The sequence below is a fragment of the Toxoplasma gondii genome, chromosome X, assembly GCF_000006565.2.
Source record: "Toxoplasma gondii ME49 chromosome X, whole genome shotgun sequence".
NCBI lineage: Eukaryota > Apicomplexa > Conoidasida > Eucoccidiorida > Sarcocystidae > Toxoplasma > Toxoplasma gondii.
The window spans coordinates 6,149,563-6,173,505 of NC_031478.1; the positions used below are offsets into that span (position 1 = coordinate 6,149,563).

The following is a 23,943-nucleotide window of genomic DNA, read 5'->3' on the forward strand; positions in this document are numbered from 1 at the left end:
CAAATGGTGAAATGCAGATTTCAATCCAGAGAAGTGAATTCGTGACGAGAGTGGAGAAGTTGTGAGAAGTCCGAGACTGAGGACCAGCAGTTTCTCTAGCCAGGAGTTTAGTTGCTTGTCTTTCGCCACCCGAGATCCGAAAGGCCTCTGTTGAAATGCATTTTAAATCTTCTAGGGGACGAAGAAGATGTGCAAGTTGAAGACATGTCGAGATACGCAGACCAGCGAGAAAAAGAGGGCAGGGTGTGCATGCGTTGTTGTCTCGTTTTTCTCCCCCTCTTTCCTCTTCGAGACAGCTTCTGTATTTCTTGCAGACGGTATTTTTCTTTTTCTTTCTTGCTCCTCTCATGACTTTTCTTCTCCGCTTCGCGTCTCTCTTAGCTGCTGCGTCTGGCGCACATGCTGCTGACGGAGATTTTCTGCAGCGAAAGCATGCGTCGACAGAAACGCTTTTTTCCACTCTTCTTTCCGCTGAAGTTTTCTTTCTCGGTCTCGTCGCTTCTTCGAGAGTTCAGTCTCTTTCTCTCTTTCTCTCTTCCTCACGCTGGAGACTCTTCCCCTCTTTCCTGTTCCCGCCTCTTCAGCGCCCGATCAAAAAAGATGCGCGCGGCACATGCAGAGAGAGAGAGAGGCGATCGGAAACTCGGACTTCTTTAAGGAGGAGACAAGAAGCCTAAGACTCCTTCCTCTCCTTCGTGTTCTCGCTCTCCCCTGCACAAAACCGCGTCATATCGTCTGCATGCTGTCGTCGCGCTGAGAGTTGCCTTCTGCAAAAAATACCTTGAAGTTTCTACGAAACGCGGGAGAGCCTGACGCCCGCGAGTCGTTCGATCTGAGAAGAACAAGTCTCGGCGTTTTGGGGCTCTCCTCGTCTGTTTGCTGCGTCTCAAAATGGTGGAAATGGAACTTTTCCAAATCGAAGCCTCTGGTGTCGGATTGCGGTGAAGACGCTGTCCTCCCTACACTTCTCGCCTCTCCTTCCGAGCTTACTCGCCCTGCGGTGTTGCGTTTCGTTCTTTCTCTTCGTCTTTCGGAAGACAGACAAGATGGGGGAGGAGCTGAAGCTGCGCGAGCAACGGCTGGATATCTGCGTGGAAGATTTCCGCGAGAAAACGGTTTACGGATCCTCCACTCTCGTAATTGAAGTGGGGTCCTCTGTCTCTGCGGCTATTGCGTCTGCTCTTGCGACTTCTGAAGGAGACGAAGGAGCGAGAGACCTCACTCAGAAAGATGCTCTTTCTTCTCCGCCTGTCGTCCTGCCTCTCCAGGTATGCGCATGAACAGTCGAGACAGAGCGGGCACCATCTGTGCCTCTGCATGCGGCGGAGGAGACGAACGGAGACAACTTGTTGTGCGGAGGAGCTGACATGCGCTTCGATCCGCGAGAGGGAAGACATGCAGCAAGAAAGAAAGGAATCTTGTTCCAGGTCGCGCCCTTGGACTCTCTTCTCCTCTGCGTCTCCTTGCCTTTTTTCCTTCTAAAGTCGTCGTTGTCTCCTTCTTGAGTCGTTGTTGTCTCCTTCTTGAGTCGTTGTTGTCTCCATCTCTCTCTCGGCTTTTTTGTGCAAAGCTCTTTCCTCTCTTCCTCTCCCATGCCGCTGGCCCGTCTCCGTGGCGGTTCCCCGTCTCCTCCCTTTCGCAGGTCTCCCTCTCCTTCTCTCGTCCTCTCCTCTCGTTCGTTTTTTTCGGTTTTTCGCCAGCTCCTTTTCTCCTCTCCATCGCGTCCTTCTCTTCGTGCGTATGTGCCTTTGCTGTTTGTTTGTTCCGCCGTCTGCGCGATGGAACAGCTGAAAGCGATTCTTTCCCTCTTTTTCTTCTCAGGTTCCGGCCGCATGTGTCGTGAAGCGCGTCTGGGTCGACGAACAGGAAACAGAGTTCTCTTTGCCTTCAGAAGAAACGCGCAATGGACGCTCTTCTCTTTCTCTCCTTGGAGACGACCAAGGCGGCATCCACTTCGACCTTCTCTCGCTGCGCCTACGAACAGCTGTAAGGCTTTCCTCTCTCTCCTCTTTTCCTCCTTGTCTCTTCGTTGTGTCTTGTTTTTCCTCGTTTTTGCTTGTCTCTTTTCCGTCGCATGCCCATGTGTATTCCGGCGTTCTCTTCTCTTATCTCTCGTTTTTCGCGCGCTTCTTTCGTCTCTCTTTGGACGTCTCTTGTCTCGAGTTCCTGTGCGTTTGCTTCGCTTCTCTGCCTTCGCCCTGTGTCTCACTTCTCTGTACAGTGGAACTGCTGTTGTCTCTTTTTCAGTCCTCCACGTCGTCGGTTTCTCCTCATCTCCCTCGAGTTTTTCTCTTCTCACGTCCTCGCGTTCTCTGCTTCTTCTTCTCAGTTTCTGTCTCTCCACACTCGGCCTCCTGTCAGGACTCTGCTGCTTCTCTCAGTGATACGCTCCGCATGTCGTACCTTGGCTCTTGGAGCGTCCAGCGTCTTCGACACAGCATTGAAAGGACTCTCTAAATCGCATTTTACATTGCCGCTCATCGATTCGTTTGTGCCTGCTCGTCTCTCTGCCGTCAGCTCTGTCGTTTCTCTCTCATCTGCGCCTGGCCGTTCTCTTTCTCGAGCATCTTCCAACGTTGTGTTTCTCTTCTATCTTCTCCATCCTAAGTCTCTCTTGGTGTTTCTTATTCTGTCTGCTATCCTGGTTTCCTTTTTCATGTCTCCTCTTCTTCTATCTGCTTCCTGTCGTTCGTCTTGCGCCCTTCGTTCATCTTTGATGAATCCTCCATTTTCGTCGCTTCTTTCTCATCTCTCTACGATCCTTCGTCTTCTTTTGCGCCTTTTTCTTCCTTCGCCCCCTCGGCTTCTTGGCTCTTCACGCAGTCTCCCTTCCACCGCGCCTTTCTCGTCTTCCTCGCCTTTCTTCTCTTCTGTCTCTCTCTTTTTAGGTTTCTCTCTCGCTGTGTTCTCTTTCTGTCTCTCTTCGTTCTCTTTCTCTCACTGGTTGCTCTCGTCTTCTCTCTCGTTCTTTCCCTCGTTCTTTCTTCTGTTTCTCTCGTTCTGTCTGCGTGCGTTTCCTTTTCTTTTCTCTGCCTATGAGCCGCCCACCTCTTCCTCGGTTCCCCTTGCGAGGTCTCTGCCAGGACGCAGTCGAACGCAGATCCGCTAAACAAAGACTCTCTGAGCAAGCAGGGAGGATGACGGCTCACGTTGCTTCTGTCGCGCAGTTCTGTGATCCGCGGTCGTAGGACCCTCGGGGCGACGGCGCCGCGCGTTTTGATACACGCGATGCGTTTTTGAGTCTGCGCGATTCGGACTCTGCTCTCTCTCGTCGCTTCACGAGCCAAGTGCAGCTCTTTTCGTTGTCTTGTCCGAACAGAGGGAAGCGGCGAGGCGCGACGGAGAGCGACAGATGCTTGTCCAGCTTCCAGAGAAAACGGTCGACAAATTCCAGGCTCGCGTTAGACAGGTGAGAAGAGAACGGTCTTGGAAGCGCGGCCCACTGGCTCGAGGGAAAGGGTACTGTGTTGGAAGCAAGGACGTCTGCTTCGAAAGCGAAGGCGACTTGTGCTGGTCAGAGTTGATCTTTGTACAAACGAAAAAGGTCGAGTTTCAGCCAGAGGCAACAGGAACAGGAAAGGATCATCTGTCGATGCGGAGCAAGTTGTCAACGTCCTGCTCGTTGAAGGAAGTGGAAAGAAGAGACAGCGAGTTTGCACGAACGAGACGGAAGAAGACAACTCTGTGGGAGACTCTCTCCCGTGTCTCTCCGTTGACTCTCGGATCTCTGGTCGCGTTCCTGTCTTTGTCGAAGATCCCCCTCCTCCTTTGTTGCTTTTGTTGTTTGCTTGACCTAGACTTCCTGCCGGCTCTGCAACGCGCGATCGCTTCCCCTTGTCTCTGTTCCTTTCTTGCTTGTGTCCACGCGTCTTCTTAAACAGAGACTCCGCGTATCAATCGACTTCAAGCTGGTGAATCCGAGTTTCCGAACCTCGTCGCTGTACTTCGCTGACCACTGGCTGTCTCCGCCGCAAGGCCCCCATCGTTTGTATCGGCTGCTGCTCTCCTCGCACTCGGCGTCTTCTCTTCCTTGGTTCCCCACACTCCCCGTCTCCGCGTACGCGTCTCCGTGGTCGCCGCCGTCTCCCGACTCGCAGAAGTCTCGGTCCTTAAACAAGTCGAAGGAGGCGCCGAGTGCATGCGCGCGCTGCCGGTGGGTCCTCTCCGTCGACGTCCCTGAAGGGAACGTCGCCGTTGGGCCAGGACTGCTCGTGCGACGCGCGCGCGTCTGTCGCCAGCGAAGGTTTGGAGCAGCCGACGACGAGGACGAGACGAAGACTGCGGTGGAGAAGGGTGCCGACCTGCTCGGGGAAGTCGCGGGACGAGATGGCGCCGCGACAGAAGCGAACGACCGGGAGCAGGGTGCGAGAGCCTTCGCTTCACACCCCAAGTCGACGCGCATGCGCTTCGAGAGATTCCTCTTCGTCGTCGAACCGCCTCCCAAACGCGGCGCACAGAAGGAACGCCTTCCGCTCGCGGCGGTGGCGAATCTGCCGCTCCTGCCACCGCAGGTATCGCTCTTTGCAGGGCCGCTGACGGCGGTCGACGGGAACGATCCCGCCGCCGTTGCCTATCCGGTCACCGCCTCCTCCATCGGACTGGGGACGCAGGCGGCCGAGACGCGCGCCAAAGACGGCGGCGCAGAAGACTCACGAGACGGCGACGAAGACGAAGGTGCAGACGAGAAGCATGAGGACGACGACGGAGACGAAGAACTCAAAGCTGAAGGCGGCGACCTCTCGGGTGGCGAAGACAACGACAGTCTCGTCAGCGGTTCGTGCAGAAAAACGCAGGGAGAACAACGGTGGAGGGCAAGCGAGGAAAGGGGGGAGACACGGGGGAAGAGAAAAAGAGAAAAAGAGAAAAAGAGGGAGAGGAAAGAAAAGCGCGAAGGAAGAAGACAGACAAGAGAGAAAAGACACAAATGCGTGTGTGTTTGAGAGAAAACTCGGTTTAGTTTGTTGCCTCGCGACAGTGGCAGAACGCGCGGATTGGCGGCAAACCTGAGTTTCGTTTCCTGTGTTCCGTTTCTCGCGTTGTACGCGTCGCCTCTGTCTCGCCATTCCCCCGACTTCGGACTGCTTGTCATCTTCATATCAGGTGCGTCGTCCTTCTCGTCTTCCACGTTTCTCCTTCTTCCCCGCCTCTCCCCCTTCTCCTCCTCTCTTTCTCTCGCCTCTCTCGTCTGGCCTCCAGGCGCTTAGTTGCTCCGTCTGTCTTTTCTCCTCCCTGTTTCTTGTTTGTGGCGCTCCCTTGCAGGACTGCAGAGCGACATGCTTGACGTCTCTCGGCGGGCCTCCGCCAACGCCTGCGCGCCTCCGCTTGGCGGCCCAGACGGCGAAGAAGGCCCGAAGGCCCTGTCTCCTTTGGACCCCACAGAGGAGACCCCTGCCTCCGGGGAACCCCTCAGAGGCGGACAGACTCCAGGAGACGCAGAAGAGCGACAGGGAGAGGACGGAGAAAGACGAGAGGAAGAAGGACGAGAGGAAGGAAGTCGAGACGCGACCTTTGCATGCTCACGCGTCCCAGTGGTGACTTACATGACCTTGAAGGGATTCGAGAGTCTCATCAGTCCTACCACGGTAAATATCTCTAGACGGCTGGATGGCGTTTCAGCAACTCCGGATTTCCTTTTCTTTTGGATCTTCCTTTTTCCACATACATTTGTGTTCTTCTCCCTCGGAATCGTTCGTTGCCTCTTGACTCCCCGAGAGGATGCTGGCCGTTCCCCAGAATGTCCTTTCGAGAGGTTTCTCTCCTCGCTTCTCACGCTGTTTCCTTTTCTCTCTTCTCTCCCGTTTTGCTTCGCTCTCTTCTTCTTCTCTCCGCATCTCTCTGTTTCCTTGGTCTCGCGCTCCTCTTCTGTTGTTTCCAGGCGGCTGTTCCTCTGTGTTTCAGCGTCTTCTCTCGCGCCTTGTCTTCGCCATCTCCCTTTTCGTCTCTGCTTCTTCTCTTCTTGCCCATCGCCGTCGAGGGCGGCGTGAGTTGGGCGTTGCCTTCCTCGTCTGCTCTCGACGCAGCTGGTGCCGCAGAGGTCAGAAACGCTTTCAGAACGGCTGGCGACAGTAGCCTCCAAGACTCTCATGGCCTCTTCTCAGTGTTTCCTTCTTTTCGTAGAGTCTCCTGGTTCTTGCTTCAATAAGGCTGAGCGCGTCTTCCAGCCTTTCTCCTTTGCCTTACCGAGTGACTGCGCTGGGCTCTCCTGCGTCTCCTGGCAGCGCGCGGGACTCTCGTTCCTTCAGACGAGACTCTGTCTACAGAACAGGGGATTTCCTCTGGAGAGGAAAACTCTTGCAGGGATGTCCGGCTCTTGAAAACATGCAACGGACGACCTGTCTGGAGGAAGGCTCTCTTCCAGAGGTTGTCGTTGAATCCGAAAAGCCGTCACCTGTCGCTGCGAAGCAACTGGACTTGCGCCGCCTAGAGAAGTTTCGGTTTCGTTTTCCCCAGACTTCGCGGTGGTGGGGCGCTGCTGTGGTCGTCTCCTCAGTTTTCGCGTCAGACTAAACACGGTGCTGTGTCCGCGCGTTACACTGCATGCAAAAGACAGAGAAAAGCAACCCTTCACGCACGCGCCGACGCGCTTTCAGCTCCAGAAGAAGCGCGACAGCGGGAGGCGTTTGTACGCGCTGTTTGCCTTGGACGCAGACGAACGAAACGCGCGCTCGATTCTGTGGCGCTTTCTGCTTTTTTTGCCTGACATCAGAGCACAGACGAAGCCTCGCGAGGCTTCTCCGAAGTCGCGGATACTTCCGCAGCGGACGTCGCTGCGGGGGCCGATCTGAACAGAGGGTACGAACTGGCACAGTTCCCCAAAAGAAAAGACAAGAAAAACGTCGCAGCGCATTTGAAACAAATGGCAGAATGGGTCAAAAAGGCCGCACGTTCACTCGCACACCAAAGATGGAAAGCGAACCGAGCTCGGAAGCTGGCTGCAAAAACTGGACGCAGAGACCGGCGTCGAACGCGCTCCCCTGAATGACAAGAGGCCGACTCGACGCTTTGCTTTCTAGGTCGAGGACGCTCTCTTCGCGACTCCGACGACAACACGAGGCCTGTGTGACAAACAGAGAGGGTGAAGCGAGACGCGCAGCGACAGCGGTGTTGCTTTTGCTTTTTCTGTGCTTTTTCTGTGCTTTTTTTGGGACTTAAAAGGAGACGCTAAGAAGCATCTGAGAGGGCGGCGACTGAAGAACGGACGCAGTGGTGGAGACGTCCTTACGTGGAGATTCCTTTTGTTTGCAGGCAACTGCCGCAGTTTCATCTTTCGCGAAACCTTCTCGTCTATCCTCTGGACCTTCTGCATGCTGAGGAACAAGTGGGGACGGACACCAGCTGCTACACTGCTCGCATTTTAATCGCTGAGGGCCTCGCGACTGCCTGGCTCGACGCCTTCACTTTCTTCTGGTCTTGCGGAGACCAAAAAAAACAAATCGACGGAAGTGCTCTCTTCCTGGGGACTGTTAAAATTCTTGTCGACCTCTTCATTCAAGTAAGAACCTCTCCAGTATTCCGCATAGAGATACATTTGCGTGCATGCATATATATATATATATATGAATACATATACACGCATATACGTACATATGTATATGTGTTTGTATTGTGCGTCTGTGGATTATCAATTTCTAGAGATGTTTAGGTGTATATATCTCATCATCATGTGGATCTCCAATGTAGTATGGATCTGCCTGCATATATATATATATGTATATATATGTATATATATATATATTTGTATATATGGAAGTGGGTATGCATGTGTGTGTATATGAGAGCATCTGCACATCGTCGTGTGTGGGCGCAGCTCGATGTGTGTGTAGTTGCATAAAACAGTGCAGATGCATGTCGCGCGCGTCGGTGGTATCCGAGTTTTTGACTTGTGGAGATCTGCGTCTCTTTGTCTTTGCTTAATAATATATATAGGTCTATTTAATTTCATTTATTTGTTCACGTGTGTGTGCGTGCATGTCTGGTTCCTCAGTTCTTTGTCAGTTTTTATGATTTTATGGTGATTTTGTGTGGGCTTGGTAGGCCAATTTTGGATTGGTGGAGCTGAAGATTCGTCGCTGGGAGCGTCTCCTCCGCTACGTAGCTCTCGTCGAGGCAGGCGGCGAGGAGTTTCCTCTGGATTCGACGTCTGCGTTTTCTTCTCTTTTGCCTTCTGTCTCCGTCGTGTCTTCTTCCGAGCCCAAGACTCCACTGGTCCCTACTCTGGAGCACCTGTACTTTTCGGAAATCTATCACTTGAAAAGCAGCATAGCCCTCCAAGCGTTGGACCGCCTGCTGGCCTCCCAGTCAATTCTCCCGCACCAGTTCTTCTTCGACTTTCTCATGCGACAGTACATCCCGATGCTCGCGAAGAAACGCGAGCCGCCCAACACTGAGCGCTTCTGGAAGAAAGTGAGGAGCAGCGAAACGAAGGAAACAAGCGCGCATGTCTCCTTTTTGCACGAACCGCATGCAGAGGAACACCGAGAGAGTAGCGGACAGAGACGCTCAGAGCGAAAGGGAGAGAACGGTGGAGAGAGGAGACTGGAGATACAGCCAGAGAGAGAGGGAACGAGTGAGCGATAGAGATAGACAGATAGCTACACACAGAGAGGGAGAGGAAGAGGGAGAGATTAAGGAACTGAACGCAGATGGAGATCGAGGTAGAGACGACGAACCGGTGTTGGGCGATTCGCGTTCTCTCCTTGAAGAAGGGATGAGTCGTGCTCACGTCCCTATCTACGTTTAGCAAGTCCACTTGCCGGGTTGCTTTTGAGGCACTGGTTGCCCGCATGAGCTTCAGCTTGGTGCAGAGGTGGAGGCACTTGAGAGAAGGAGCAAGCAGAAGAAGAACGCCTTTCGCGTGTGCCATCTGTGTGACGCTGCAAATGTTTTTTATTTTTTTTGTGTTTTCAATGCCTTTTCGAATGAAGCTCTTCAGGGACTTCTCTAACGCGTGCCTGAGTGTTCCTCGTGGGGACGTCCTGCGAAGCTTCACTTGTTTTTCAGCGACATTTTCGAGTGGAAGAGTTGCTCTGCTTGTTTCAGCTTCTCTTTCAAGTCACCCTGCGCTACATCAGTCACTGGAACAGGCGTCCTGCGAACACTGCCGGCGGACGCCAGAGACTGCGGCTGAAGGAGAAGAAGAAGAAAGTGTGGGGAGTTGCTGCTTTGGGCCTCTGCGTCGAGGGTGAAGACAACGTTGTCCAAGTCAATCCGCAGGTGAGACGGCATGCATGAGGCGGACGGATCTTCGCGTATGCAGCTCTCTGAACCTGCGCGAAGTAGCTTTTTTTCCTGCATGCGCCTGCGTCTCTGGCGGTGTGGGGTTGCCGTGTCTCCTCCTCAACCGGCTTCGCATGCGGCGCCCACTGACGTCACTGGACTATCTTGTTTGTCTCTCTCTCGCGACGCCGCGACGCAGTTTCCAGGTTTCGAAGGTCCTCGTTTCGCGCGTTTTCGTTCCTAGCGAGACCGTTCACTGTCCTTTACTCGAAGGTCCCCTCCAGTACTTCGCACGGCGTCGACTGGCTCGACACTGGCGCGCTCAACAAAGAGCAGGAGAGCGCGCGCCTTCTGGCGTCTGTCTTGTTGTTCTGTAGGACCACGATGCACTCACTCAGGTCGAAGAGACTCTCTTGTCTTTTCGGAGTGCGTTTCTTAGCGGGACCGGCTGTCCCCAGCTGACGCTGGCCTTCGTGGTGCAGCTTCAGAGGAAAGGCTCCTCGATGGACTTCTTCAACTTCCACTTAGATCTGCTGTCGCTTCAGCCGCCCGCGTCGCTCGCGTCCTCACTGTCTCTGCCGCGCGCAGTCGCGTTTCAGAAGATGAAGAGCAACTTTTCTTTCTTCTTCAGAGCGAAGACTTCGCACGAAGAGCGGGAAGAAGGCGCCAGAGGCCGCGACAAGGATGGCCGCAGAAAGGCTCTCGCAGCGGGCGTCTTCTCCAAACGCAAAGAAACCGCAGACAGAAACGGCGGAGAAGATCGACACCCTTCTTTCTTTCAAGCGGGTAACACAGAAACGGATGGAGAAAGAGACAGGGGGAGAGCGAGACACAGAGAGAGGAGGGGAGAGAGACAGAGGGAGAAATACAGACAGAGAGAACGAGATTGACAGAAAGGAGACAGGCAGACGGAGCGATAGAGACAGACGAGAGAAGAGAGAGACAGAAGGAGAAGCAGAAGAGCTGCTGCACAGGTCGAGAGGGATGAACAGAGAAGTAGGGAGAGACAGAGGAGAAGGAAAGAAGAAGAAAGGTGAAGTTCGAGATGTAGAGAGATGAAATGAGAGCACGGCAGATAGCGAGACGAGCTCTTTCTACGAAGAAGCATTCCATCAGATGCTGATGGCGAGGAGATCCCTCATTTCGATGGCACTGTCTCGTGTGCAACCTGATGCCAAGCACCTCATGCCCCTCTCTCTCTCTCTCTTTCTCTTTCTTGACTGCTCTCGCTGTTTCGTCCTCGTGGCGTTCCGATCTCTGCGTTTCCTCCTTGTTTTCGCGCGGATGTCTACAGGCTTCCTGGGACGCCTCTCATTCCTTTTCCACTTTGTCTCTTCCCTGTTTTTCCAGATCTGGCAGGTTTAGCAGCCGTGAATCTCTGGGAGGCGTACGAAATTTGCCGTCTCCGGCAGCAGTCCGGCGCAGATCTTCTTTCAGCTGCGCAGGAGTCGAGGCCTCTCTCGAGTTGGGAGGCCGTTGTCCATCGAACTTTCTTCTCCACGCTGAAGCGACCTGCGTCCTCGTCGGTCGGTGCCTCCTTGGCTGTGTCGAATATAAGCCGAAGCTTCCCCTGGGACGTCACGCAGTTGTGCGAGTTCTTCTCGAGACTCGTTTTCGCGTTCTGTGGAGTCTCTGCGTCGCCCAGCAGGCGGGAAGATGTCAAGGGAGAAGGCGAGAAGAAGAGCGACAGCTGGAAGACGGGAGGACAGTTGGGCATGAATCGAGGCGAGGAACATCAAGCGAACAGTGAGGAAGACGCTCCTCAAGAAGACCAGTCTATGAATCCTCTGTTGAAAACGCGTCACGTGAAGCAAGAAGACGAGCTCCAACATGGACTCCAAAAACCTTGTTCTTCTTCTCTTTCTTCTCTCTCTTCTTCGCTGTCTCCTCCCCTGCTGTCGTCCTCTCTCTCGCTGGCTAGCTCACTTTTGGTGTCCTGGCTTTCCGGCGTTCCCGGGGCGTCTCCTTCGCAGCTGTCGCCTTCTCCGGCTCTTCTGTCGAGCGCGTTTTCGCTACTGTTGCCCGAGGCGCGAGACGCGGCGTCTCTCCTGCTGCTGGCGCCGTCTGTCTCTGCGCTGCTCTATCTGCCGCAGCGCGTCTTCGATCCCGTCGATGTTGTTGGCCGCGACGGTAACTTCATCCTCGGCTTCGGCTACTCCGGCGAGACACCCGCGGTTTTCAACGCAGGCCGAGGCGGTCTGTGGGCCGCAACTCGCGCAGCCTTCAAGCTCCTGCAGCGGAAGGCCGAGCGCGAACGCGCAGCGCTCACGCCGAGTCGAGAAGGAGACTCTGCGCTCACCCAGACGGTCGGAGGCGACGCGGAGGGAGAAGACGAGAGACCCCTCGCGGGTGCGGTGGGGAAGCGCCGTAGATGTGGAGATGGCGGGGACGAGCTCAAGCTACTGACCAACGCAGAGACGGCTGCCGGTGACGCGAGGCTCGACGCGTCACCCTCAGAGGCCTCAGGCTGGGCAGAGGAAATGACTGAAGAAAAATTCGCTCTTGCATGCGTTGACAGCGAAGCAGGTACAGAGGAACAAACAACCGCGTCTCCACGAGAAGTTGCAGTCGGAACACCCGAAAAGTCGCGTTTCTGAACGTGCAACAGGGAGAACGAAGGATTCATGTTCCCGAGCGCTATGCTCCGTTCAGTCCGGTCAGAAGACGTAACCTACCTCGGTGGTCGTGTGCCTCTTTTCCGGAGAGATACGAGAGGGAGGTCGACCCTGATGAATCGACGGCGTTTCGATACATTCAAACAGAGTTTAATTAGACGAATTCGATACGTGACAGCAGACAGGCTCACTTTTTGATCCAGGTCTTCAAATACGTTTATAGAGAGAGAAACAAATCGAGTCCGGCAGAGGTGCATGTCGATACTCCCAGGTAGATGGCTTCCGACAGCTACAGTGGCGGCTTTTTCATATTCATTCTACGACGTCAAGGGTCGTCCACATGGGCTGTTTGTTAGAGTATTTTTTTTTGTGAATTGCCATTGTCACTCGCAGTAACGGCGAGAAAAACAACTGGGAGTTGAATTTCGATAGATTTAGAGAGACCACCAATGATAGAGAATAGACTGCAGCAGGCATCTGCCAAGAGCGACGTTCAAGAAAAGATATGGACATGTGGATTGCCGTCTCGATATCTCTTTGACTCGAGTCTACAAGCTCGCATAGACATGTCGAGCGCCTCTGTCATTTTTCTGACTTGCCTTCCGTTTCACCTTTCACTGGTTTTCTTTTCAGTTCCTCCGACGTTGCCAGTTGTGACGACCGGCGGTCTGCCTTACTGGGCGCTGTTGCTGCACCAACGCGAAGTCTTGTCTCAGCTTCGCTTCCGCCTGCTCTCTCACGCATCTCACTCGCCAGCGCCGGGAGACGGCGCCGCCGCCTCTGTTTTCTCGCCTGCGTTCTTCGCTGCGTCGCGCGCTTCCGACCGTTCTCTTCTCTGCCCCGCAAACTTGGGCTCGCTTCTCTGCGCCTCAGTCGGCTACGAAAAGTACTGGTTGCCTGCAGTCTGCATCCAAATAGTCGAAGACGACGGAGTCCGGACTTCCATCGTGCGTCTCCGGGAAGGCGTCCTCCCTCTTCGGTTCGCTCTCGACCCCAGAGCTGAAAGAGGAAGGTAACTCCATCGAGTTTTCGTGCATGCATGTAGATATACTCTTCTACAGACGCATGCATCGATCGACGCGCATCTGTAGAGATTTAGATGCATGTCGGTGTACACACGCTGTTCTGGAGCCTTGCCTCCCGCTGGATGTTGACAGCTTCGCTTTCCCCCCTCCACTCCTCGGTCTCGGCGACAGCCGATTCTTCGTCTCTTTCCGACTCTCCACTCCTCTGGGGGCTTGTCTCTGTATATCTACGTATGTGTCACCATGCCCATCTCTCCTTCTCTCTCTCTCTATATATATATATATATATAAATATATATAAATATATATAAATATACATGAATATAGGAATATATGCGTGACTGTTTCTCTGTCTGCGTCCTTGTATATTTGTGCAAATCGACTCTCCACCTGTGCGTCTGTGTCTCTCTGTGTATGTATTGGCCGATGTCGCTGTCGAGTTCGTTGAGCATGTCCAGCGATTTCCGTGGAAATGCTTGTCTACATCCCTCTGTGTCCACGGCCGGTCATGCATGCAGGAAGAAGGTGGCTTTGCGCGGAGACCGAGTCGTCCATGGAACCTCGAGCAACAAATTGATGATGAAGGCGGCGGACGCAGCAGCGGCTGCAACCGACGCGCCTGCCGCCGCGGCTGCTGCGGCGTCTGGTCTGAGCGCCGTCGAGGGAGTCGCTCCAGGAGGCGCAGGCGCCTGTGCGGCCGGACCTGCTGGCCCTGGTGCCCCCCCAGCAGCCGGCGGAGGAGGCGGAGGCTTCACGAGCTCAGACCAAGTTCGGGTATGAAGCGGCTTTCAAGAGAAGAAGAAAAAGAAGAAGATGGTGAAGAGGAGGAGAAAGGACGCAACGGCGAGGGGTCGGTGTCTCCTTGGGAGAACGCAGAAGAGTCAGGAATGACGTGATGGCCTTCCGTGAGAGAGAAGAGAAGACCGGGGGGCGAAGAGAGAGAGGGATGTGACGTTGAACTGTGACGCCGACAGCGCAAGAGGAAGGCTTTCTCTCGCGGAAGCGAATTGGGGGAAAAAGGCAAAGGTGTAGGGCCGTGTCTCTCTGTATGTCTGTAGACAAGGAAGGAGGCCGTTCGTTTTCTATTCCTATACGGGCAATTCATCTCTTCCATCGGCTTCGTCCCTGTTCGTTTTCCACTGTGTTCTTCTTGTCTTCTTTCTGCCTCCTTTCGCATTCTTCTGTCGTGTATCTCTGCGTCTTCCGGTTGACTCTCTTCTTGCGAGGCGTCGTCTCGAGACACCACTGTCGTTGTGTCGTCGTTCTGAATGTCTTCCAGCTTGGGTCTGAACGTTTTGTGGGTCGCCTTGCTCTGTGTCGGTCTTCGCGCCTTGCTGCGTTCTTCGCTGTCTCCCTGGAGTGCTCTTCGATGCGTCTGGGAGCCATATCCTCCCTGCCGTCCACGCCCGTCGATCGAAAAGGACGCTTGGCTCTTTGCGCGCTTGCCGTATTCAGTTTACAGGGGAACTGAGCGCGAGCGACAGAGGTCTGATCGAGGCGCTGAAACGCTGCGTGGTGGCCAAGCATCCTTCGCTGCTGTCTCTGGACAACAGGTCGCTGGTCGCGAAAGTGAACAGCAAGACGAAGCTCCCCGTCCTCTGGTTGAGAACAGACCCGATGCAAGTCTGGATAGGCAGGTAAGGACGGCGGAGACGCGACCAACGAAGGACGCAACGGTGCGGGAGGGGGAGAGAAGCGAGGAGAAGCGAGGAGAAGCAAGAAGACGCGGGAAGGAAGACCGTAAAAAACGCGGAAGCACGAGCGAGCAGCGCGAGACGAGAAGGCGAGAGACAGTGGTGGAGGGAGAGAGGACATGGGGAGACCAATCCGGCTGAGCGCGAAAGGGGGAAAGCGCACCCGGAGGCAGCAGACGTTGACCGGGAACGAGAAGCGTGAAGGCGGCCAGAAGAATGGAGTGCAGAGACTCGAAACAAGGACTCAAGTGGAACAGAAGCGAATGAAGGAAGTAGAATGGAAAGCGGAGTTGAGGGCAGACGTGGAAATGAGAAACCACGGAGTCGAACTGGATGGAGAGGAGGCAAAACCTCCACCCACTTGAACTCACGAACGCGAGTAGACAAGAAAGGAAAGAGGCGGGAGAAACATGTCGAAGCAAGAACGCAGAACGCCGTTTCGAAAAAAAAAAGTTGTCTTTAGCACCTCAACAGAAGCGGATTTCAACTCTCACGAGTCGCGCGTGGTGGACGCCAGAAACGGTCGTCCGGCTCTCCTCTCGCCTGCCACTGTCTCTCGCATTCGATCTCATTCTCATTCTCATTCGATGTTTGTTTCTGCGGAGCCGTCTTCAGAATTCGTCGCTGCCAGAGCGGGAGTATGTGGGAACAGCAGCTGTTCAACGACGTGAGCATTTCCTCGCAGCTGGAAGCGGCCTCGGCGCTCGGACGTCTGCGGCCAGGCGAAGACGTTCTCGGCACTCTCTCCGACTCGGGGACGCGTGTGGGCGCGGGGAGTGCGTCACCCGAAGACTCGGCGCATGCAGCGTTCCTCGCCGCCGGAGACTGTCTCGCGCGGGATGCAGTGCACGCGCTCGGCCGCGCTCTCGCGTTCCACAGATGGCACCCTCTGCTGCGGTGAGTCGAAAGTCTCGCGTTCGCGAGAGCAGCAGAAGAGCTCGGGGAAGAACGGACGACTGAGCAGCAGACGCCGGAGACGCGGGAGAAGACAGGTGTGTGGAGAGGAGGACGCGAAGATGCGAGAGAGAGAGAGAAAGAGAGAAAGAAAGAGAGAGAGAAAGAGAGAAAGAAAGAGAGAGAGAAAGAGAGAGAGAAAGAGAGAGAGAAAGAGAGAGAGAGGGGAGGAAACCTCAAGACGGTGGAGAGCGAGCGAAGCAGAGAGCGAACCTTTTTTCCGGAACGAACAGGGAACAGCCACGAAGCAATGAGTTACAAAGAGAGAAGGTTTGAAGTTTTCTGTTGAGCTCCGGATGCAACGCTCGCGCATCACCACGCACGCGACTGTAGAGAAGAGCTTTCTTCTCTCGCTTGCACTGCCTGTGCTCTCTCCTCGCCTTTATCTCGCAAATGTCGCCATCCCGTCTCTGTCTCTTCTCTGTCTCTCCAGTCTCTGCCTCTCCAGTCTCTGTCTCTCCAGTCTCTCTCCAGTCTCTCTCCGGCCGTTGCGCATAGCGAGAGCTCTGTGCGCTCTCGTTCGTTGCTCGTTCTTCCCTAGTTGTCTTTTGCTTCCGAACAAGACGCGGTCGTTTGCATTGCGTTGCCTTCGCCTTTCTCAGGTCGCGGGTGGTCTACGCGCTCTGCTTCCTCCACAACCGAGTCCGGTCAGAGCAGCTGTCTGTCTGGACGTCTCTTGTGTCCTACATGCACACCTTCCACTACGACAACCTGGGAGACGTGAGTGTTTGCTCGCCATCGCTCTCTGCACAAAACGCCAATTGGCTCGCTTTCTCCATTCCGTTGCATCTCCTCCTTGCCGCCACTGCGAGAAGGTGCATGCGGATCCTGGGGGCAAACGACACCGACGCGTACACATCCATGTTTCTGTGGATGTCTTTTAAAAGTCACGAAAAGATTTCTTTCATGTGACAGTGCTGTTAATCCCGGGTCCGAGGTGGACTGCTGTCTCGCGCCCAGGTATCCGCTGTTGGAGGGCGTTTTCTCTCCAGACCTCAAAGTGAACATGTAACAGAAATAGCCGCATTTGCCTCATTTCCACTCACGCACAAACGGATAGGCTCACCTCTCTACATACATGTATTTATATGTGTGTGCAGCTACACGTGCAGTCATCTCGGTTCCAGATCTACATAAATCCTGTTTAGTTATCTATCTATCTTTATATGTATCTTTATATATGTATGTATATATATCTATATATATATGTATATGTATATATACAGTTCGATTCACCGATTTCCCCGCATCCACAAAGACCTCTCGGTATACCTGCGTAGCGATCTGCATCTGTCTCTGCAGAGATCTAGGCCTGTGCAGTTTTTCAAGTGTCGAATAACGCTGTCCACATGAGAAGCACCCGAAGCCTTTTGGTGTGCAGGATGACCGCGTTCAGCATGCAGCGGCGCGCGCCTCTCTGCTGGGGAGTGAAGCTTCGGTTCTCCATCGTTCAGTGTCGCCGCTAGCGTCTCCGAGTGGAGACGAGAGCCGCGTTTGTGGAGACGCGTCGGGTGTACACGCGACTGCTTCTGGCCCAGCGACTCAGGAGTCAGGAGGCGGATTCTTTCGCATTGCAGAAGTCGCCGCCTCCACTCCAGAAATGCGGTTCCTGAGGCACTTCTATGCTGCTGTTTCTCTTCTCCGGGACCCCGAAGGCTTGTAAGAGAACACCGAGGCCAAATCGAAAGTGCGGGGACGATGCGTTTGAGCAGACGCGTTGTCTTCTCGTTCTCTTCTCAACACCTGGTTAGAGTGGCGCTTGATGTTTCGTGGAGATTCTGACAAACTCAACCTGTCACTCATGTTCACACGATAAACCTTTGCTCTTTTCTGCGTCGAGGCTCTGTTGGAGGTGTGAGGGGCTCCACCCCACGGATGCAGACGCGATTTCCTCTCCGTCGAAAAGGACATCTTGCGACTCTCCTTCCAAATCCACGTTGTTCCCAGAGAAAACGGATCACTCAAAGCCTTTGCTAACAACGTCCGGCATCACTCATCTCGCCGTACGCGCTGTAATATATATATATATGTATATATATATATATATATATATGTATATATATATATATATAATCGCATATACGGGAGCGCTATACGAAACGATGTATATGTTGCTGCATTTTGTGCCTTGCGTTCTTTCGGCTTGGTTTTTCTTTGTCAGAACGCGTCCCGAAGCGATTGAAATGCTTCTTCAGCCTCTCGTGTCGGCGAACATTGGTGGTTCTTCTCCGGATCAGGTGTCTGTCCACCAGACGTCTCGAGGCGCAGATAAAGAGATGAAGGAGGAAGAAACGGACGCTGCCTTCTCTTCCGGGAAGGAGGAGAAGCCTGATGGACACGGTAAAAGCAAGACGCGGAAAGAGGAAGGAACAGTTGCCGGCAAAACCGCGGCTGTCGATCTCCTCTGCTTCATCGCTTCTGTCGTCGACTGCTTTGGAAACATCAAGTGCCCGTACACCCCTTACCCGGCGTACGCGGAAACGCGACATCCGTACTTCGGCTTTCTTTCCGAGGGGGAGAGCCGCTCGCTTTCTCTGCAGACTCCCGCGACTTTTGCGCCGGTGCACCGCCATGAAACAGCGAGCGGAGGCAAAGACGAAAGTCAAGAAAGCTCTCGGACGGGTACGTACAGCCTAGAGAGAAGTTCGTTTCTTTTTTCCTCAATTGACGTTTCGCACTTCTCTTTGTAGCTCTCTCGTGGCCTGTAGATCTCTTCCTGCTCTCTCTGTCTGAGAACAACAATGTTTGCTTCTTCTTTCTTTCCGTCTCCTTTCTCGTCTCACTCACCCCACGTACGAAGATGTTTTCTTCATGTTTTGCTTCTTTCTGTCTCGTTCTGCACTTGTGTTCCTGCGCCTTCCGTACCTCCCGTCGCCACTTTCGTCTTTTTCTCGGTTGACGCGTCAGCCACCCACGGTGGCCCTGTGTCTGCATATCTTTCTCTCCTTTTCACTTTTCTCTGACACCAGTCCGTTGTCTCTCTCATCTGTCTCTCTCTCTTCTGCACTTTCGCTGCATCTTGCTTTCTCGCATTATCCCTCACTCGAACGTTCCCCGGGGTCTCCAGCTTGTTCGTTCAAACAGCTCTCGGGCCCCGGGTGTCTCTGCCCTTCTCGCCCAACTCTGCTCCGTCGTCTCTCCAAAAGCGAATCTGAACGGTTCATTTTTCTCGCGGAGTTTCGTTCCTTTTCCTTCTCCCCACAGACCCCCCTGCACATGCGTCTCCCGCGTCTGCGCCGGGATGTAAGTGCAGCGACTTGACGTTCGGTGCCCTTTTCTCCGCGTTTGCGTCGTCGAGGACTTGCGAGAACCATGCCTTCTCTTCCGATGCTCAGTGGGAGGCTTTCGTGACTCGCAACGCAAGAGGCGTCGAAGCAGCTTGGTTGAATTTGTGGCGGCTCTTCCGCCTCGACAGCGTCCCCGCTCTCGCCTCTCCAAGATATGTAAGGAACCGCGTGCAAAGCAAACGCAGACAACACTCGACACGAGGAATACCACTTCACACGGATCGCGTTTTAGGCCTCGAAGGTGCGCTGCTGTCGGCGCATCCTCAGTCGAACAGCGACGGAAAAAGACGACTCCTCAGATGCTCGTAGCATCGGCGCCGCCGTCATGGGAGTCCTCGTCTCAGAAAAAGAACGGAGTTCAAGAATATTAGAGGAGCTGCGCCCGGTGGTCTGTAGTCCTTCTTCAAGATCAAAGCAAACCCAGTGTTTTTAGTTTAAGTATACCCCCCGCTGTAGCTCACGAAAATGGCTTCCAAATTCGGAATCAAATGGCTCTTCGGCGTCTCCAACGGAGGCGGCGGGCGTCGAGGAGATCTCTGCGGCAAAGGCGTCGCTCCACCTCCCCACAAAGTGGACGTTCTTGGTCCCAGGCTGGTGTAAAACGTCAACGTTTGGCCAGGAAGTTTGGGTTCAAAAGACGAACGGAGGAGCAACCGAGATGGACAGATTGACGTTATTCGAGTCTACGGAGTGAATGGCCCGACAGCGGTGTGAAACAAGAGGACCTGCAGAGGGGGGTGGTGGAGAGTTCTACGAGTCTTCGGAAGTTGAAAGGCAAAAACAAGAGTGGGATACGTCAGTCAGAAACAAGGCGAAAAGGAGGGTCTGAACGGCTGATAAGACGCGTGGCTGTCCGGCAGGCTTCTCGGGTGTCTCCTGACCTTCACGTGTATCGTGTCAGGTCGCGCCTCGTTCTGCCTTCCATGCCTGATATGTCTGCCTTTTTTTGTCTCCCTTTCCTTCTTCTTCAGGCGATCAGCTGCGCCTTTCTGCGAGTCCTCAGCCGGCAACCGACTCTGAGAGATCTGGCGAGAAGACGTTTCCTCCGCGTCGCGTCCCCTTCTTCGTGCAAGACGAACTTTGTGTCGCACTTGCTCTCGCTGCTGGGTGCGAAGAGCCGACCGGAATCGTCGGAGGCGACGAACGAGAGAGACTGCGTGCGAGGAGAAGAGGACGCAGACGACGAGGAAGGCGCGGAGGAACAGACGCCCTTCGACTTCCTCATCTTTGTCCCTCTGCGTACCCACGACCAGTACCTGCGAGAGAACGCGTACAGCGCCTACGAGCTGCACTACGCCTACCACGATGTCGCGGTAAGAGCTCGGCAACGCAAAGAGGCGCTGCAGCGAAACGGACTTCGTATCTGCTTTCTGGAAAGCGAAGTCGGTCTGTCCTCGTGGCCGCAGGCTCTCTCGGTGGGCGCCACCTCAGTGTCTCTGACTCTTTCTGAAATCTCTGTTTGCTGGCCTCCGTCATTCCTTGTCCGTTCCCTGCTTGAGTTTCTGTACCTGTCATTTCTCAGGTTGAGGATGTCTTCGTGTGAGCGTATTTGAAACGCCTTCTTGTCCCCTGTCTCCACCTTGCTCTGTTTTCTCGGCTTGACCTCACGTCTCCAGTTTCCTTTCGCTAAAGTTCCTCCCCGTCTGTCTTGTTCGTTTGCGTCCTCGGTGTGTCTGCACGTTGCCTGGTGTCTTGTGTCTCCCATTTTCTCTTTTTCTTTCTCATTCTCGCGTAAAAGGGGAAAAGAGAAAAGAATCCGTGAGTTTTGCGTCGCCTCAGGTTGTTCAGCTGCCCACGGACGCCACCTTTCTTCTCTCCCTTTCGACGTTATAGCAGCAGCTTTCTTCAGTTTTCCTCAACTCGCTTCTATAACTGGAGGGTCACACAGTCTGCCTGTCTTCGGGGACTCGCATTTGGAGGCATTCGAGTCTTTCTTGACTTCTTTTCTCTCTGCAGGTTCACCGAGAGGCCATCCGTGCACAGCTCCTGGTCTGCTGCGAGGGCGCCCTCCGCGTGTATCGCGTTCCTCTTTCTTCGCGGCGAGGAAGCAATCCTTTTTCGACTTCTGGAGAGGCGCTTGGGCACAGCGAACACAGGAGACAAGACGACGCGGCAGGTGTCATTGACAGGGACGGCTCGGAGGAGCGCTGGCTGCAGATGGACAGAGAAATACGAAAGCAAAGACGCAATTTGGGAGGCCTCACCGAACCGTATACCCTCGTCTCTAAGTTTGTTTCACCGGAGGAACAGGCGAAACGCGCGCAAGTACGAGATTTGAATGCGAGAGAGGAACGGAGACTCGAAATGAAAGGAGACAGGAAATGAAAGGAAAAGCAAGAGGAAGGCCGACACTACAGGACAGAAACACGAGCAAAAATCAACAAGAAACGAGAGGTCTAGGGTCTGAGACTTACCGTTTGTCTGACTATATTCTCAAGACCTAAACCACTGTCGAGAGAGAGCTTGCCGCAAACACTCAGCACACAGCAACTCCGGGTCTGCCTGCGTCACATGACAGACCCAGCGGGGGCTATTCTATAATAACAGCGATAGAAAACGACTATGGATAACACTCGAGTCTTCTGTAGTTTAACTGCTGCCTGCACGGGCTCGTCCGCCTTTGGAGAACGTTTGAAAACTTCTCTCGACTGCTAAATCGTTCCTCATCGAAGCACATGAAAGATATTGCAGTTTCCGTGGGATACGTTTTCTCGTGTATCGATTGTGTGTGCACTTCAGCTCGGCTTGGGCATTTACACGGCGATGCAGTGCGCCGTCGAAATGGAGCGACTTCTCCGCCCCGATGAAGCTCGCCTCCCCATCACCATATGGGAGGTATTCCTCGATGTTCTGGAAGGTCAGAGCAGTCTCGCGGAATGTGACGCAATCCACACTCGCGTTCCCTTTTCTTTTCATCCCGCTCGCAAAGGTGCCCCTCTCGCCCTGTCCATCCCACGCATTCCAGACATATGTACACATTTACACACATACACAGATATATATATATATATATATATATGTAGATATACAGATATAGAAAGATAGGTATATGTGTGCTTCACATATGTATAATGTGTGCAGATACACGTGTGTGTGTATCGGCGAGGTTTTCGAGGTTGCCTCCTTTCTCTCGGGGGAAACCATATATGTTCGACGTTCTTTACGTACAACGTGTGCAGAGCGAGAGATACGAATAGATGAACCGGTAGATCGGAACGGGGTGTTCATTTCTGTAGCTGCGCTGTTTTGGACATACGCATGGGGTCACTTGCGCGCTTCTGGAGTTTGACGGGACAAATTGTTTTGGTTTCTGTTTGCTTTTTCGCAGAGCTTCGCATCCGGAATCCGGTGCTTTTCCTTCCGTTTGCCACCCACATTGTGGAGCTGCATTCGGGTACCGGTCTTGGACAGAACCCAAGCGAAAGTAGCCCCTCTGCGAGTGGCCTCTCTGGATCAAGCGCTTCTGCAACTTCTGCTTCTTTCTGTAGCGGCTCCTCTGGAATGCGTCCGGCCTTTTGTCGGCTTCTGGGGTGTCTAGGGCCTTGCTGTTCGCCGCTTATTCCCGCCCTACCGCTGCCGGCGCCTCTGCTCTTTTCGCCTTCAGACGCTGCTGCAGCTGCGTCTACTTCTGTGCGCCACCAGCAACAAGTGCATCTGCAGGATCACGCGATTAGTGTAGCACTCACTGTTAGCCAAGCAGCAAGCGCATATTTGACTTGTTACCTCACGAGCGAGGCCCAGGCCGCGGCGACCGGGAACCGCGCAGCCTTCTCTCAGAAGCTGTGTTACGCTCAAAACGTGTACGCCTTTCTGTTTGGTGTAGATATTCCGTTCTGCTGCCATCCGGGTGCAGTGCTCCTCGCCAGACAGGCTGTTTCGCCGGTAGCGCAACACGGGTGTTCTGCCGAGAGCCGCTGCGGGCATAAATCAGACAGCGCTGCACGCACTCATAGCTTTTCTGTAGAAGGCACTTCACCGCTTTGGAGCGACGCACTTCGGCCGGGAGCCGCCGCCGGCGCGGCAGCCTTTTGCTTGACACCTCCTCCCGACGACGGCGTCCGTGGCGCGATGCCTCCTGAAATACTGATTCGTTTGGCCGGCGCTGGCGAGTTGCGGAGCGTCGAAGAAGAGGCCGCGGCAGAGTACGATCTTTGCCTGAAGGCTGGATCTCGACAACGGAAAATGTGGACTTTTAAGAGAAAGTACATGGATAACGCACAGCACACTGCGCACTGGGTAGATGTGGCCATCGAGGCTGTCGGCGCCCTCATGGAAATGCCCGAGGCCGTCTGGTTCATTCCGGACCCGGAGACGACCGTGAACGAGTATCGGGCGGTCATTCAGGAGCCGATGTGGCTGAAGAAAGTCCAGGCAAAATTGAAGGCCGGGCTGTACAAACTGCCTTATCACTTCAAGCAAGACGTCGCGCTCATTTTCCGGAACGCGCGGACCTTCAATCGACCGGAAGACAGACCCTACCGCGACTGCTGTGTCGTCGAACAAAAGTTCAACCGGCTTTGGGGGTGCATTAACCAGGCTTTTCAACGGGCTGCCGCCAAGTCGCGCAGAACTGCGACAGACGGGGCACATGCCAGGCAGTCTCCGCCGGTATCTTCGAGCGCACCTGGAGAATCTTCCTCGACGGTCAGTGCTGCAAGCTACTTGCAAAGTCAAGTGTACGTACAGCCCCAGATGAGCTATGAACAGCAACTTTTGTCAACACTGCCAGCTGCGGGAATTTCGGTCGGTGGAATGGGGGCGCAGCCGACGGCGGAGCGTCTCGAGCAAGCGGCCAGAGGAAATGCCACGCTTGGTGCGCCGGCTGCCTTCTACGAGTCCCCAATCGATTCTCAGGGAACGGGACCGTATAACGGACATCACGAGTGGAAGGCAGGGGAGGGGATACAGGCTGGGTTCATGCCTGCGATGCAGCAAGCACATCAACCAGGAAACAGAGGGCACATGGAGTAAAATGTTGAGTGTGTATCGAGAGTGCCTCTCATGTTGTGGCCCATGTCAGAGTCGCCGTGCCTCTTGTGCATCCACTTATGCATAGTTTCTTCGATTTCCTCTTGTCCGTTGTGTATGGTTGCGTCGCAACTTGACTTCTTCCGGACTAAAGAGCAGGAAGGCAGTGAAATTATTAAACTCC

At 54.2% G+C, this 23,943-nt stretch overlaps 1 protein-coding gene across 1 annotated transcript; it reads left to right on the forward strand.

Moving 5' to 3' along the window:
• Positions 1–476: 476 nt before the first annotated feature.
• TGME49_214240 (bromodomain-containing protein) lies at positions 477–23,943 on the forward strand. Its single transcript, XM_018779637.1, has 24 exons — positions 477–1,268; positions 1,822–1,986; positions 3,320–3,409; positions 3,882–4,773; positions 5,260–5,582; positions 5,876–6,034; positions 6,707–6,792; positions 7,246–7,492; positions 8,035–8,403; positions 9,040–9,213; positions 9,594–10,002; positions 10,567–11,742; positions 12,465–12,843; positions 13,375–13,630; positions 14,312–14,493; positions 15,166–15,447; positions 16,107–16,224; positions 16,886–17,163; positions 17,666–18,126; positions 18,709–18,947; positions 19,763–20,104; positions 20,748–21,056; positions 21,531–21,648; positions 22,120–23,943. The coding sequence occupies exons 1-24, from the start codon at positions 1,047–1,049 to the stop codon at positions 23,760–23,762; spliced, it is 8,919 nt and encodes a 2,972-aa protein (XP_018635746.1). The 5' UTR covers positions 477–1,046; the 3' UTR covers positions 23,763–23,943.